General features: G+C 44.5%; 1 protein-coding gene across 2 annotated transcripts in view; it reads right to left on the bottom strand.

Annotated features, from left to right (window-relative positions):
* INSC (INSC spindle orientation adaptor protein) overlaps positions 1–16,905 on the bottom strand; it is a 115,416-nt gene that overhangs the window by 81,802 nt on the left and 16,709 nt on the right. For both annotated transcript variants that reach the window (XM_037050167.1, XM_037050168.1), the window contains exon 2: positions 4,896–4,996. In XM_037050167.1, the coding sequence (XP_036906062.1) occupies positions 4,896–4,951 (56 nt within the window). In that variant the 5' untranslated portion in view covers positions 4,952–4,996. The remainder of the gene's footprint in view (positions 1–4,895; positions 4,997–16,905) is intronic.

The raw sequence follows: 16,905 nt of genomic DNA on the forward strand, positions 1-16,905 counted from the left end.
TAGAGATAGTTAACGAAAGAATCGTGCCATCAGAATCCCTGCAGAAAACAAGAGCCCTGTGTAATGACAGAGGGAGTGTGCAGATAGGTGCCAACAAGTTGACCACCGTGGCTGACCATCAAGCCTAGGTTCCAGCAGCCCCACCCCCCATGCCCAGAGGCCAGAGAGGGAAACAAAGATAGCTAGGGACCTGGCAGCCATAGTCTCCTGCTCTCCAGAGAGCTGATCTCCTGCCCTCTTCACTCCACCAATAAATCCTTTAACCTCCAGGGAGGTATCTGGACCTTAGCTTGCAAGTGTTTCTACTACTGAGGGATAGAAGGAAGGCTGGTTGCTGTCACCAAGATGGCCTGGTGAAGTGTGGGTCACACACTGCCAAGGACCCTGGGCCCTAGAGAGACCTTCCCTCCTGACCCCCAGCACTTACACAAGCAATGATCACTGTCATCCTGTTAGAGAAGATAAAATTGCTGCTTAGACAGGTTGAGGGCCAGCCAAGGGCACACGGCTGGTAGGAAGTATAGCTGGGATTCAAGCCCAATTCCAATTCCAAGGCCTTATAAACTTTCACCATGTAGGCCCACATTCAAGTTTCCAAGAGTAGGGTTTTGTACTTTGGCTTGCTTATTTTATTACTATTTTTAAACATGAGACCTTCCCAGAAGATTCCGATGCAAGTCAGAGTTGCAAACCCTGTTGCATCCGCTCCTAAGGTCCAGGCCAGTTCAGCATGGGAGCCGAACTCCTGGCCTGGGAGGCTGCTGCTCCCTGCCCTCTACTCTCATCCGGGAGACTGCACTTAAAAAAGCCCTTTTGAGGCTATTTACTCACAAGGGTCTCAAACTCCATACACCTAACCCATATGCTTCACCCAGGCTGCTGGATGAACCCATGCAACTTGACAGCATTTATTTATTTTGTACATTGAGACAAACAATGGCACTACAGAGTGAAATTGAATTCCAGTGGCACACAACAGAAATAAGACAATTATCTAACGTTAATTATTTATCTGGGGACAATAACCATGGTGTTACTCCCCATGAGAGAGGCCTCTGCAGCTTGGAATGAGAGGAAAGAAGAGGTGGCTGCTATTATCTACCCATAATACAGCCTCAGAGTGGCTACATCAACCCCTCCGACATCCTGTAAATACACATGCATCTTCCCTGCAAAGGCGGCACGTGTACACACCCCCAGAACACACATGATTGGCAGGTTAGGAGGCACGGAGATTACATTCCCTCCATGTTCTGGGAGAGCCTGCCAACGCCAGGCCATGCATATACTGAAGGAAGCATCACCTCTTTGCAGCCCACCCTGTGAGGATGAAGACATTCTAAACAAACATTTTCTCAAGTTGCAACATTTGTGGCCTCCAAGCTAGAATTCTTGGAGTCCTGTTAGTCTGGGATTTTTCTGTCAAGGTATTTGCTGTACAACATCAACTAGAAACCCTATTCTGCCACCAAAAGAGTCAAGTACCCCCCCTTATCTGTGGGGGCTACGTTCCCAAGGCCCCCAGTGGATGTCTGAAACCACCAATAGCACCAAACTTTAGGCATACTGTTGTTTTCCTATACATACACACTATGAGAATTTAATTCATAAGTTAGGCACAGTAAATGATCAACAACAAAATAGAAGTACAACAATATAATAACGTAAGTTACACGAATGTGGTCTCTCAAAATATCTTCTTGCATCGTTCCCACCCTTCTTTTTGTGATGTGAGATGATAAAATGCCTATGTGATGGGGCAAATGAATGACGTAGGCATTGGCATTGCATGAGGCTAATATTAATCCCCTAACGATACATTAGCATGCACTTTACAGCTTCTCTTTAGCATATTGAAATTGCCTGCATCACTGCTCTTGAGCTTTGGGGCTGTCATTAAATAGAATAAAAGTTTCTCGCTCACAAGCGCCATAACAGTCAATCTGATGATAACTGAGACAGCTACCAAGTGACTAAGAGGCAGGTAGTGTCTGCAGCGGGAGATGCTGAACGAAGGATGACTCATGCCCCAGGCGAGACAGAGGAAGACAGCACAAGATTTCATCATGATACGCAGAGCAGCACACAATTTAAAACTTATGAATTGTTTATTTCTGGAATTTTCCATTTAATATTTTCAGACCTTGGATGACCACCGGTAAATAAAATCTAATTTCTACATCATTTTTGTATGATTTAATTTCCTTTTATCCTCACCACTTCTGAGGAGGTTGGAAGTCGGAGAGAGGGATGTCGGTGGTTCCCAGAGGCTTGAAACAGGGCCAGGATCTGATGCGCCTTGGCCCCACGCGCTCTACTCCGGGGACCTAGTCTTCATCTGAAGAAGTTAATATTGATGGGGCAGTTCCTAGGTGCAGACAGGTGCTTTATACACATGATCTTAAATTCTCATAACACCCAATGACATAAGTAAAAAATCTCCATTCCATAGTTGGAGAAACTGAAGCCCAAGGTTATAGCTAATAAGTAATAGAATCCAGAATCATGTCAAGGCAGTACCAACTCCCAACCACTGTCCTCAACTGCCCTGTGATGACAGCTTTCCACCCCCAACACAGGCTCTACTCTGGCCATCCCTGGACCCAGGAGGCTCTGTGCAAGTGTCCCAGAGTCCTACTGTCAGAGCTGCTCCTGCCCATCCGACCACATAGGTATGGACCTGCTGCCTGGCTGGGACAGGAGCTGGGAAGACTAACATCCCACTTCTTCTAGATCAGTTCCACTTTTTCCTGGTTTAAAACATTAAGCTGCTGAGAGTGTCTGTCTGTGAGTTCTTATTTTCTTAGTCAGGTCACTAGCTAAGAGGGCTCACAGGAGGGATACCTGGAAGAATTCCCCAATATCACCTACATGAAGAGCCACACAGTGTTCCTGGCACACAGTAGGCACTCAATAAACACAACCTCCCCCCTGTGTAGCTCTCTCTGCATGACAGGCACTTGACACACATTAACTCATTTACTCTGCACATCAGCCCTATGAAGCAGGTACATGAGGGAACCAAGGAGTTGATGGGGTTAAGAAACTTGCACAAGGCTGCACAGCTAGTGAGAGGAAAATTCTAGCTTTAAAGCCAGCCAGTCACATGTTTAAAGCTGATGCCGCTCATCTCCTAAAAGGCCATCAGCCATTCCAAGCCCAGTTCCCATCTCTGAAAACACACATGCATTCCAACAGGTCTGTATCTCACGATCTCTGACCTCTATCTTAGTCACACTGCAAGGAAAGATATCTGGGCCCTGATGGCATCCCTCATTCTCAGCCTCAGGCTGCACAGGAAATTCTTAACTACATTTCTAACAGTGTTCCCAGTCCTTAGTAACATGCATGAGCTGCATTTTGTAGACTCAAACCTCTTTATAATGATGGCTTTGGGGAGGCAGGCTGACGCTTTTAGAGAAGTGAACCCAGTTACAGTAGACTTTTCACAAATATTTAATAATTTCCTACGATTTCTAAAGGAACACATTTTTAAAAATATAAACTCAAAAACAAAGCACAATATACACATGAATGACATAAGAAGCTGCAACCCCCCGTGATTCAGATGGGAGGTTAGAAACAGAGTAAAGGTAGGATGTCAGTGACACATGCAATATGGAAAACAAAACAAAACAATGACTTCACAGTCATGCCAGGGTTACTTGGATTGCATCCCCCCATGCAAATGTCTCAGAGAAAGAAGGAAGGAAGGAAGGAAGGAGGGAAGGAGGGAAGGAGGGAAGGAGGGAAGGAGGGAAGGAGGGAAGGAGGGAAGGAGGGAAGGAGGGAAGGAAGGAAGGAAGGAAGGAAGGAAGGAAGGAAGGAAGGAAGGAAGAAAGGAAGGGCGATAGGGAGGGAGGAGAGGAGCCCTGGCTGGTGTGGCTCAGTGGATTGAGTGCCGGCCTGTGAACCAAAAGGCTGCTGATTCAATTCCCAGTCAGGGCACATGCCTGGGATGTGGGCTAGGTCCCTGGTTGGGGGCCTGCAAGAGGCAGCCAATTGATGTTTTTCTCTCACATCGATGTTTCTCTCCATTTCTTTCTCCTTCCCTTCCCCTCTCTCTAAAAATAAATAAATATTTTTTTTAAATAAAGAAATAAAGAACCAAGGCAGAAGCCCTGAGCACTCTGGTTGCAAAGTTCCCTTGTGACCAAACCTACATTAGTGTGACCAGCCTTCCCAGTTTGCCCAGGACGGAGGAGTTTCCAAGGACACAGACTTTCTTTGGCAAAATCAGGACAGTCCTGGACAAATCAGAACCGTTGGTCACCAGAGACTTGCTGCCCTGGTCCTTTGATCTTTGGTTCTGGTCCTGGTCTCCCACTTTTCAGCTGTGTGAAGGCACCTCCACGCCCCTGAGTCCTTTTCCCACCTTCATCATCTAGGCTTTGTCTGTTCAGTGTATTCCTCCCTCACCCTCCTGGTGCCCCTACTGCCCAACTCAAGGTAACAAGTACTTCCCAAAGATCAGCTCTGAGCTCAGTTTTCTCCCTGGTGCTCTGTGGGAAAGAGAAGACACCTCAGGGTAGGCTGACCATTCCAAGAGGCTCAGCGAGGATCTTCACTAACCCCGAGGGCCCCGAGTGACTCCAGTCTCCTGGCCTAGGTAGGATCACCTAGCCTCCTCTGGGGTCTTCTGTCTTAGCAGCATTCCCCCCCCTCAATTCTTTGCTTCATTGCCTGCCTGGATCTTAGACTGCAGCTCCTTAGAAGATAGGACACGCCTGACTCCTCCATTTCCCAGGCTCCAGTTCCATGCGTATTCGCCGAGTGAACCTGGCATCCCCAAGACCTTGCTCTAAGGTTCCTCCCCAGGACAGTGAATGGAGAGAAGCGGCCACCTGCAGCCCTGGGGTCCGGGTCTGTCCCTGAGAGACAGCTGCGGGACTTACGGCTGGCCTGGCCGGGAGACGGAGTCCACATGGCGTCCTCCAGGCAGTGCCATCATGTTGATCCCAATCTGCAGCAGGGCCTGCCCACAGCGGTCGGGGCCCTGGAAAGAGAGGGTAGGATGGAGACAGGGTAAATGAGGGCCCCGAGTGAGGAGGTACAACCACTTTCTCTCCCAGATGCTGGCTGCGGCAGATATGGAGGAAAAGCACCCTAGTCCTCCTCTGCCTTTTGAATCAGTTTACACTCTGCTGTCCTCACATAAGTGAGACATAATGCAAGACTCAGACTTGAACTTGGTTCTAAGTCCCTAGCCCACTGTGAACTCCTACTATCCTTTATGTCGCATCATCAAATATTTGCCTGACCCACTGGGCTTTGTACCAAATACTGGAACTCAGGGACCAGCAAACATAGCATGGGAAAAACTTATACTTATGGCTATGGTTTATCTGAAATTCCCGTTTAACTGAGCATCCTATATTATTTGCTAAATCTGGAGACTCTACATGCTAATTCCCTAACTGTATACCATCACAGCATGGGGTTATTCACTGTGATTATGCCTGGAAAATGTGACTTTGTAATTGGACTTGGTGGTTGCTTCCCCAAATCCATTCCTTCTGATGATGTAATTGCACCCAAACTGCCAGGAATGGGCATGTGACTCAATTCAGACCCATGAGCCAATACAGGGTGCTTCTAGGAAAAATTGTCTCCTAACTGCAAGCCACAAAGGTGAGACCGTGTCTCTCCCATTGAACCTGAATGAGGAAGAATGTCATTTCATTGCTGCTAGAAACCATCTTGCAATCAAGAGAGGACCTAGTTGGGAAAGAAGGCAGCTCTGGGTCCTTGATCACTGAACCACTGAATCCACTGAGCCTGGAGTGGGGCCCACCCCTAGGCTTCCTGTAATGTAAGATAATGAAGTTCCTATTGTTTAAGTGGGGATTGGGGTTCTCTACAGACACAAGCAGGCTAAATGATAAAGGTGAGCCGGGTTCCAGGGGCTCTAGTCCCAGCACCAAGGATCCACTTGCCTTGCCTCTGCTTCACAGGTTGGATCAAGACAATGGTGTTCTTCTTCCTCCATAAAACAAGCTGCCCACCAGTTTGTCCCCTCCTGCCTTGCCTTGCCCCCTTCCCATTTCTCCCTCAGTGCCAACTCCTTTTCCAAGCCAGTAAAGAAGCCTTCCCTGTGGAAAATAGAGATTCTGTCACTGTTGCCTAGGTGATGTGTTAAAAGAGAGGGTCCAGTATCAGCTGACATGCCCCAAACTTGAGGACAGCAGATTTCAAGACATTTAGGGGAAACACAAGTAGGAACTTGTGGAAAGATTCAGTGGAGGTGGGAAAGATAAGCCCAAAAGAATCAAACTCTTACTCCGTGATTACAAGTGACCCTTATGAAAAAGAACGGAGGAGGACTTTAATTAATAGTGATGTGGCTGGATAGAAAGAGCCCCTTCTGATGCTTGGAACAAAAAAAAATTGAATGCATCAGTCTAAAAAGTATGAGGAGGCAGGAGCCCAGAATACAATAGGGCTTTAAATAATTCCACAGACTCACTGTCACTATGGGCCTCACTAGACTGTGAGTTCCTTAAGGGCAAGAACCACTTGTGGTCTTAACACAGCCAAAAGCCAGACACTTAGCAAGCATCCTATGTGTCCACTGAATGAGTGAAGATGGTACCTTCACTCATTTTTTAATAAAATGTGATTTTTATTACCTTTATACTGAGCCCTAATTCTTCATCTGTAACTGAGACTACCTATTTTACAGAACTTTATCACAATGACATGAGATAAGGAATAGAGATGAGAGCTAAGTAAATAGAAGCTGTTATTATTATTATGGTGTCCTGCAAGTCTGCCGTGCGCTCAGCCCCACGATCAGATAGTGGAGATGCAGAGAATGAGATAAAGCCATCAAGCATCCAGTACAATGACAGTGTGCGTCACTGGGATCAGCACTGTTATTTCTATCATTATCATCATTACTGAGAAAATATATTTTGGGAACCCAGTGAGTCACTGGTTTGAAAAGTATGACACAAAAGAAAAAAGCTAGAAATAACAAAATGAGGTATCTGTTCCCTTTTTGATATGTCTGACTAAAGAACCAAAAAAGGTAAAAGTTATGCTCCAAGTAAAAGTTATGCTCCAAGTAAAAGTTATGCTGTCCTCTTTTCTTCCCCACGATGAAGATGGTGGTAGAATAAGGCCTGCTTGTTCACACTCTCTGAGCACATCATAACTTTCACTTGGGGAAACTGATATTACTTTTTTGGTTCTTCAGTCAGACATATCAAAAAGGGAACAGAGGAAAATGGTTAAAGAAGGAATTAAAGCTTTAAACAGGTGAGAAGACAGAGACAATAAGGAAGTTTAAGGTCCTTTCAAGTGTGAGCCAGTCAGGATTCTGTGACGAGGTGAAGCGCACCCTAGAATATCGGGGGAACCTCTGGGTCTGGACTCAGAGGGAGAGCTGTCATGAGCAGAAGCCTGGATGCAAGCAGATGTTCTGAATTTCTAGGAGGTTGATTCCAGAAACATGAAATTCTAGGTTTCTAGCACAACCTGCTTTGAGCAGCCCTCAGGGAAGCTGTTGTGGCCTGCTGCCCTGGCAACTACCCCACCCCACCTGCCACCCACTGCCCTAAGCCAAACTCATTCTGCTGAGCAGGGACTCAACAGAATCCCTCCAAAGCTACACAGCATGTCAGGGAGCCAAGAATGGATTCAAGGTATCCTCTTTGCCCCATACTCTGTCCTTACTGGTATTGCAAAATAAAATTGAATTTGGGAATCTGACAGGTCTGTATTCAAATCCTGACTCTGTGCCTCACCAGGACATGGCATTGGGAAAACCACCAACCTCCATGAAGGCATTTTCTTCAATTACATCTGCCTCCCAGGAGCTTCATGAGTTTTAAATGAGATCACTCCCAAAAGTCCCTAATAGATAATATTACTATGTTATACCACATCATGTGTTCGGCACACAGTAGCCTCAAAGAGGGACTGTTCTTCCTCATGGGAACAGAAGTTGAGACGTATGTCTCAGGGCGCAGATGCTACCTTCCCTGTGAAAGAGGTGGGAAGGACATGTGTAGGAGTAAGCAGGAAAACAAGCAAACAAACAAACAAAACCCCGTCAACCTTTCCCCCACCCCAAAGACCTCTCTAGTTCATCGGAAATCCCACCCTGGCAGTGGCAACCTTGGTTCTGTAGGGCTCTTGGCTGAGCTTCCTTCACCAGGAGGGGCTGGTTTACGAAAAAGACTTGAAGCCTTAAGGTTCTCTGATTGAATTCAATGCCTGCTGGGACAACAGCTCATTTGGACAGCTCATTTCTTTCCTGCATCCCATTAGAGGCAGCCCTTGCTCACCTCCATTTGGCTAACAAGCCAGCCTGGGCTCTGGAGGAAAGGGAGGCTATGTACAGTAAATTATTCAATTAAAACCAGGAGCAAGGGCAGGCTTCCGCCGTTGTCTAATGGCCCAATCCAAGTACAGCTCAAGGCAGGGCTAGGATTGTTTAATCTGCAGAATCCATTAAGGCTGTCAGCAGGGACAGGACAGTAAATATTGTGAACAGTAGTTAAGCTCCAGCCTAGTGCTAGGTAGGAGGAGGCAGCCCAGGTGAGCAGGGGTTAAAACAGGAATGAGACCTAGGGATTCAGTCAAGTCCCTCATTATATGACCCCATCACCACAGAATGTATAACAATTGTAATCAAACAATTCAATGTTAGCTTACATTGAAGAATGTCTCACACTGGAGAATGTCTTCCTCCAGTGAGGGTCCCAAGGGCAGGGACTAGTAGTCTCTCCTGCTCACTGCTGCATCCCCAGTTTCCCCTTCCTGGCGCAGTGCCTCCCGCAGTCATAGCGGTCAGATCAGTAAACACTTGGTGACTGCCTGGGTGGGTTCTCACTGAAAGAACCTCAGCTTCCTTACTGGTAACAGATGAAGGTACCTAACTCACATGTTGAGAGTACTCGGGGAGAGGATTGTGGGAGGGCCTCTTGTGACTACAGATGCTGCTTGGAAAGGGATCTGCATCCTAATATTCATTGAGACAAAGCCCCTGTCCCTCCTGAGCTCTTGTAGTTTACACTGTCTGGTCATACCCAGCTGGGCAGCCTCCCTCCTCACCCCAAGTCTGTGCTCATCATGTTCTTCAGACAGACAGACAGATGGTCCCAATGCTTCATGAAAACTAGTCACAGGTAAGCAAGAGGATGCTAAGGGAGGTCCAGAAGTACTAATGAGAATGAAGATGGGAGAGGAAGTCAGGGAGAGTTTCTCAGGACATGACCCCAAAGCTGACACTGGAAAGAATAAAGGGAGGAGAAGGGGCTGGAAGGAAGAGCATGCAGGCAGAAGGGAGAACAGTGAAAGCACAGGCATGTGAGCATGGAAGTGCCTCTAGAAGGCCTGAACATACGGGGCTGGTGGTGGAGATTAGAGGAAACTATCCCAGTGGCACAGGAATGCAGAAAAAGGAGTGGTCACTTTCAGCTAGAGGAGTAGGGCAGACTTGTTAGAGGAGATGACCCCTCGGCTTTAAATGCCAGGTGGGATTTTGCCAGGACAAGGACATTCAGTGCCAGGAGAGCAGTGTGAGCCAAGGCAAGGAGACCAGAAAATGTAGCAGGTATTCAGGGACACAGGTATCTCCCAGGGGCTGGAAAGAAGGTGCCTCTGTCGCCCTGCATGTGAAAAAAAATTGGTTCTTTGGGCTCGGTGCTGTGGGTGGTAGGGAGCCTTGAAGGTGTTTGAGAAGGGCAGTGGAATGATCAGAGTGGAATTTCAGCTCCTATGATGACCAGCGGTATGGATGGGCTCCAGGAAGTAAGACCAGCAGCAGGGGTTTGTTTAAGAGAAAGATACAAGCTCCCAGGGGGACCACAAAAGTCTGGGGCTAGAGAGATGGGGGCATAGAGGAGAAAGAAGGGCTGTAATGAGCTCCGGCAAATAACGACAACAAACCTTCCTCCTCGCCCCCACTTCGGGCCTCTGTTTGACCTGTAGGAGGGTAGCAATCGTCATCAAAGATATTTCAGTATTGCAAGCAGTGGTGGCCAGCATCCTGCAGCAATCAGATACTTGAAGAACCCTCATTCCCAGGGGAGGCGCAAGCTGTCACCCAGCCCTGCTGAATGGACTGAGCCTCATGAAATATAGAGAGTTCTGTCTCCCTGGAGGAAGCCCCAGTAGCCCCTCACAGCTGCCAGGCAACAGAGCCCCACAAGGTAGGCAGAGCCGACCACAGAGAGCCAGGCCTTGTCTCCTAAGGCACTGAAAACTCTGGGTGGACAGCCCAGAAGGACCTGTGCGTCAGGTCATGGGGCCCACCCAGACTTCAGCCCTACTCAGGTTCAAGAAAATGTTTGAAGAACTGAGAAATGATAAAAGGGAAGTAGCAGTTCCTTCCTCGTGGCATGCTGTGCAGATCAGTGAGATGACGCATGCGACGTACCTGGCACACAGGGGTGCTCGAGAGAAGGACTGGGTCGATTTCTCTTCTGGTGCGGACAGTGCCTAGCAATAGGGAGAGAGCCAGAAAGAGGCTCTTCTGAACTATGTTCAGCTAGTCAACTGCTCTTTACTCTTTAACTTTTTAATGATCCTGTTTTACTTTCTAACTTTTCCTGATGTGAATGTTAGCCAACTGCCCAAATGTTGATTTGCAAAAGTGAGAGCCCTCTCTTACTGGGCCCAGGTCCCAGGGTGCTAAAATTAACAATAAGTATACTTTAAGCTAATGACTTACTGGTTGTGACTGCCACGAATAGACATAATTCTCAGATAAGAGCCATTAGAGAAAATTGAATAGCTCCAATGTGGTGAAAATTTGGATATATCCTGTTTCATAAATCACAATCAGAGGTCATACTGGGCAAGCTACTTTGCTCTCTGAGTCATGATGAGGACCCAGGTTGAGGAGGTCTACACACCCTTGGGAAAATGAACACAGGAGAGAGAACTGTACAATGTTTTATGGTTTCACAAATATAATTTTCTCTTATTTCTAAAGCCACGAGCAGATCATAGTGCTATAACAACCATAATAATCCAATTTTCTTCTCCAATTTTTATTTCCTTCTCAATCCTCCAAACTGCAGTTTGTTCAATAACATTTGGGAAGTCCCAGGAGGAGACTGTGGAAATCCAAAGTTCAGGAGTGAGATTCCCATCCCAGTTCTATCTCTTACTAGGCCTCTCTTACCTTCCTCTAGTCTCTTAATCTGTAAAATGGGAACAGGACCTGTTGTCAGGGTTGTTGTTAGAACCAGTAAGATCATGTATCCTGCATGACACTTACAAGAGCAAGTAAAATAATCATAAAATTAACTACTTTGACCCAGGAGGTTGGTTAATGGGGCTACACCATTAACTATCTCCTACCTAGACCTCAGACCCCAAAAGCAGCTTCTTACTAGGGTATTAAAAAGCAAAATATATTAACTACATTGGGAAGAAGAAAGCTTTCCATAGGAGAGACTTGATAAAGACCTAGTACATAAAAACTACACTTTGAATAATTACAAACAATAACACTAAAACACTTTCTGTGATTGCAACATTGGCCCTGAAGAAGTCGCTGACACCCTTCTCCTACACTCTGTGAACCAAGTGGTATGCAGCATTCAACAGCACATCCAGACAGAGCTAGAACCTTGGCTCAGCCACAAATTCTCACCCGCTCATTGATAAAAGGAACCAAAGACAGAGACCAGAGCCTACTCTAGAGTCACTGTATATAAACAGAACACTCTATGATGCAAGCACAGTGCAACCAACCTCAACAAGTCCTGTTGTCACTGTCACAGCATCCTTGGGTAAAGAATCCTTTATGTTGGAGCATGCTGTCAGGTACCCGAACCACAAAGTCCACATACAACCATTTGAGTTAATCCACTGGGGCACAGTTGGATGAATCAAACAGGAGAAACCGCCTTTTCATGGTGTTATCTTGTCAAGGCTCATTTATGTCTAGTATGCCACTTGTGACACTGGCATCCACACAGTGCATTTATGGTGTCCAACACAAAGTAAGAGCTCACTAAAGGTTCATCATTTCCTAACAGAGTATTCCATGGTTCTCCAAAAACAGCTCGCTCTTCCATAATTCTGAACATTGGTCTTGGCACCCCAGCACCTCCAGACTGAAATCTACCCCCTTCTCTTTTTCTATCTCCAGGTAATACCAATGTTTCAGGATTCAGCTCTAATCTTATCTCATTTGGGAGGCATTCTCAAATCACCTGAACTTATAGTACTTTCTCCCTCCAAAAAGTTACCTAGGAATAAATAAAACTGTAAGGTCTTGAAAAATCTTAAATTACATTCTAAGAGAAAGTATGTTTTCTCTCTCTTCCCCTGTCTGCCAACTGAGCGATGCCAGAGCAGCTGGAGAAGCACAATGTGGCCAGCCCAAAGGATGGAAGAAGATGAGTCCTGAATCACAGTTTTGAGTAGAGCCACCCAACCCACAACAGCCTGTGGGGTACGCAAGTAACGAGCATGATGTGCCAAGCCAGTAGTACTTGGGAGGTTGTTTGTTACAGCAACTAATCTTCATTAACCTGACTAATTTAAAGAATCAAAATAAGGGCTATGTTTAAGGCACCCAAATTAAGACAGTGTCCTCTTAATAAATATAAGAGGGTGAAATATTGTGTTTGTCTCCCTAGAATTACTTCCTAGACATTGTCCAGTCTACAGGACACTAACTCTAGTTCATGCGCAATACAGCTGAGGTCCAGGAGTTGATGAGGGGAGGGTGGGATGAAATAAACCTACAAACATTTAAAGTTCTATCACTTCTGAGACTAAGATTCTGTTTCCCCACTGGTGCCTTCTCTGCTGCTAGGCATCCATTCATAATAACAGCTAATTCACCACAGCCAGGTAGTTCCAAGATGCATTTTTTTCATATTTTAACATCTGAAACTGGGATGTATGTTTCAGTCGATGACATCTTGGCACTGTGTCACAGTTTAATTGGAAGCATATTTTCTTTTTTATGAAGTAACAGGGCAGCTTACAATCTATGGCATCTTAAATTCAATGAAATATGGTATTGGGCACTATGTACCAAGCATTCTTCTAAGTGCTTCATATAAATAAATTCATTTATTTCTAGAAAAATCCAAAATAATTAATACTACTATTACTCCATTTTAAAGACATTAAAATAAATGCACAGAGATTCAATAACTTGGTCAGGTACACAGCTAGTGAGCTGAGTAAGGAGAAAGACTATACCCTTTTTTAAAGAAACTCCATACCATGACAATATTTTTTAGCACCTGATTTTTCTTGACAATTGATTCTGCTTTTTATAAAGAAAGCTCACACAAATTCTATGTGCAGCAATATGGTAGACCATTATTCTAAAATGCTTCTTCATAAGGAGAATTTTTAAAAATTGTTAGAGATGGTCTTAATTTTTTTGAGTATCACTGAGCTGGTGGAAATAAAATCTGGAGAGGCTGAAAGGAAAGCAAAAGCAGGAACCAGGGATAATAAACAAGAGTTGACGGGAGTTTTTACCCGGAGATCATCTGCTGAAAGTTGTATTTCCTAAGCTTCTGTTTCGTATGTATGGGAGGCAGGATAGACTAGGGACAAAGACTAGGGACTAGGAAAAGAATCAAATAGGAGTACAGAAGGCCAGAACCTCAATGTAAAAGTAAATTAGAAATAAATTTTCCATCTAGAAGGTGCAAACAACAGAAGTTTTTGGTCGCAACTTGGGTGCTGGGTAAAGGTAAGTAAAATCTATCTTAAGAATGAATGATCACAACATAACCTTCATACAGGTCTGTGGCCTTAGCACACATTATTCCTGAGGGGGAATTATAACTCCATCAAGGACTTTACTTTAAAGAAATAAAGGAGAATCTTGGAAATATTTTCAAGGAACAAAGACTATGAAATACAGCCGAGAAGATATGAGAAAGAACCAATTAAATTCAATAAATTAAAAATATAATAATTAAAATAAAAAACTCATTGGACAGATTGATTACAGCTAAAGAATGGATTGGTATGTTAAAAAGTAGAACAAAAAAATTACCCAAGCAGCCCAGAGAGATGAAGAGAGAGAAAATATGTAAGAACTAAAACTAAGGAATAGATAGTAAAGTAGTCTAACAGGTAATTAATCAGATTTCCAAAGGGACGTGAGAGATAGAATATGGGAAAATGTGGTACTCAAAGAAATAGTGGCAACTTTTTTTCATAATTGTTAAAAGATAAAATAACTTTTAAATATAGAATCAAAACGAGTCCCAAGCAGGACAAATAGAAAATGTATTCACGCCTTAGACAACTCACAAGAGTAAAGAACACCAAAGTGATGAGAGTCAACAGGCAACAAGAAAGTAACTTCATTATTGAAACAACTGTCCTAAAATTCTACACTGAGAGGATAAATGTCTCTTCAAACCAGTACAAGTCCTACACTAAAGGGAATTCTAAAGGATTCATATCAGGCAAAAGAATGTAATGCCAGCTAGAAAGTTTCAGATATACGAGAGGGTGATGAGCAAACTTACATGTAAGTAAATGAGTAAATTTACTTATGTGAGTAAATTCAAAGATGTCTTAACTGTAAAAACAATTATAATACCTCATTTGTGGGATAAGGAAAAAAGATAAATTCAGAAAGGATGACTAAAGTTAAAGTGTTCTAAGTTTCTTTTCTTTTGGGAGGAGGAAAATGGAGATGTAATAGCCTTCTTAGGTTATTGTTAAGGTGATAATATCTAGGGTAACCAACTAAAGGAGTGTACATAGAGAAAGAAATAGATATCACCTTTCAAATATGTACGGGCAGTGGAGGGGGGAAATAAATGAATAATAAAGAAAAAACAGAAGAAGAAAGAAAAATGTGTGAAGGAGGGTGTATCAATGTATACTAGTAATGATAGTGAGGGAAGATGAGCTAACTGAACCACTAGTAAGCAAAGACTGCAACACATGCGAGAGAGAGAAGAGAAAAAGTGTGCTATGAAAAATATCTGTAAAATAAAAAGACATGAAACAAAGCAGCTTGAAGTTAAAGGTTAGAAAAGATATACCAGAGAAATACTTACCTAAAGCATTCTGGTGCCAATGAATTCACAAAAGACAAGACAATCTTTAAGACAGTAAGTGTTATAGAGATAAAGAAATTCACTAGATAAAAATAAAAAGTTCAGACTTCCGGCCAAGATGGAGGCATAGGTGGAAACACTGTGCCCCCTCCCACAACTAACTTTAAAGACAGCTAAGTTTTAGAAGCAAAAACGCAGCCAAAACAGTGAAAATTGAACTGTATGGAAGTCTGACAACAACAAACCACTCAGCCAGACCGGTAAGAGGCGCGGAGTCAGCGGTGGAGCAGGGTCAGGCTGGAAAGAATGTTCGGTCAGACCCACCCAGGAGTGACCCACCCAGGAGCAGAGGCGGAGGTGGTTGGTGGATCCGAAGCGTGAGGCAGTGACGGGCGGACCCAGTGAGGGCGCAGGGCAGCTGGCTGACTGTGGGTTACACATTCGCGCACAGATAAACCAAGCGGAGGAGCTAACAGTGAGACAGACGGCTCAGGCTAGGGCCTCAGCGACAGGAATTAGAGCCTGAAAGCACCAACTGGAAAGACTTTCTTGGGGTCAAGGGGCCAGGAAAGGCTACCAGTCTCACAGAGAGTTTGTTGGAGAGACCCACAGGGCCCTGGAGAGTACACAGGCCCACACACCAGGGAACTGGCACCAGAGGGGCCCAATTTGCTTGTGGGAAGCTACAGAGGAGACAGAAATCTGAGAGAGAGCGGAGCAGAGCAAAGCGCCATTTTTTCCCCTCTCTGACCCCACCCCCAGATACAACGTCACAATCCAGTGACTGGGTCTCCCGGTGCTGGCCAACAATTAAGGCTCCGCCCCTCAAACATAACAGGTGCAAACAGACCAAACATTATGACCCAACAACAGCTCAAAGCCCCTGAACCTATAATTCTAAGTGACCAAGAAATAGCCAACCTTTCAGGTGCACAATTCAAAATACTGGTGATCAGGATGCTCACAGAATTGATTGATTTTAGCCACAAATTAGAGGAACATATGGAGGCTAAACTGATTGAAATGAAAGGAAATGCACTGGAAATCAATAGTGATGGAAAGGAAACTGGGACTCAAATCAAGGGAGTGGACCAGAAGGAAGAAAAAAATGACCAAACAGAAAAGAATGAAGAAACAAGAATTCAAAAAATTGAGGAGAGGCTTAGGAACTTCCAGGACATCTTTAAACACTCCAACATCTGAATTATAGGGGTACCAGAAGGGGAAAAGAAATAGCCACAAGTGGAAAACTTATTTGAACAAATAATAAAGAAGAACTTCCCCAGTCTGGCAAAGAAAATAGACTTCCAGGAAATCCAGGAAGCTCAGAGAGTCCCAAAGAAATTGGACCCAAGAAGGAACACACCAAGGCACATCATAATTACATTAACCAAGATTAAAATGAAGGAGAGAATTCTAGAAGCAGCAAGAGATAAGGGGATAGTCACCTACAAAGGAGTTCCCATCAGACTGTCAGCGGATTTCTCAGAAGAGACCTTATAGGCAAGAAGGGGCTAGAAAGAAGTATTCCAAGTCATGAAATCCAAAGACCTACAACCAAGGTTGCTCTATCCAGCAAAGCTTTCATTTAGAATGGAAGGGCAGATAGAGTGCTTCTCAGATAAGATCAAATTCAAGGAGTTCATCATCACCAAGCCCTTATTCTATGAAATGTTAAAGGGACTTATCTAAGAAAAAGAAGATAAAAAATATGAACAGTGAAAGGACAGCAAACTCACAGTTATTAACAACCACACCTAAAACAAAAGCAAATTAAGAGGACAGCTAGATCGGGAGCAGAAACATAGAAATGGAGATCACATGGAGGGTTAGCAACAGGGGAGTGGGAAGAGGAGAAGTGGGGAGAAGGTACAGAGAATAAGTAGCATAG

Source organism: Sturnira hondurensis, unplaced genomic scaffold (genome assembly GCF_014824575.4).
Source record: "Sturnira hondurensis isolate 20B ecotype Veracruz unplaced genomic scaffold, ASM1482457v3 Scaffold0006505, whole genome shotgun sequence".
In the NCBI taxonomy this organism is placed as follows: domain Eukaryota; kingdom Metazoa; phylum Chordata; class Mammalia; order Chiroptera; family Phyllostomidae; genus Sturnira; species Sturnira hondurensis.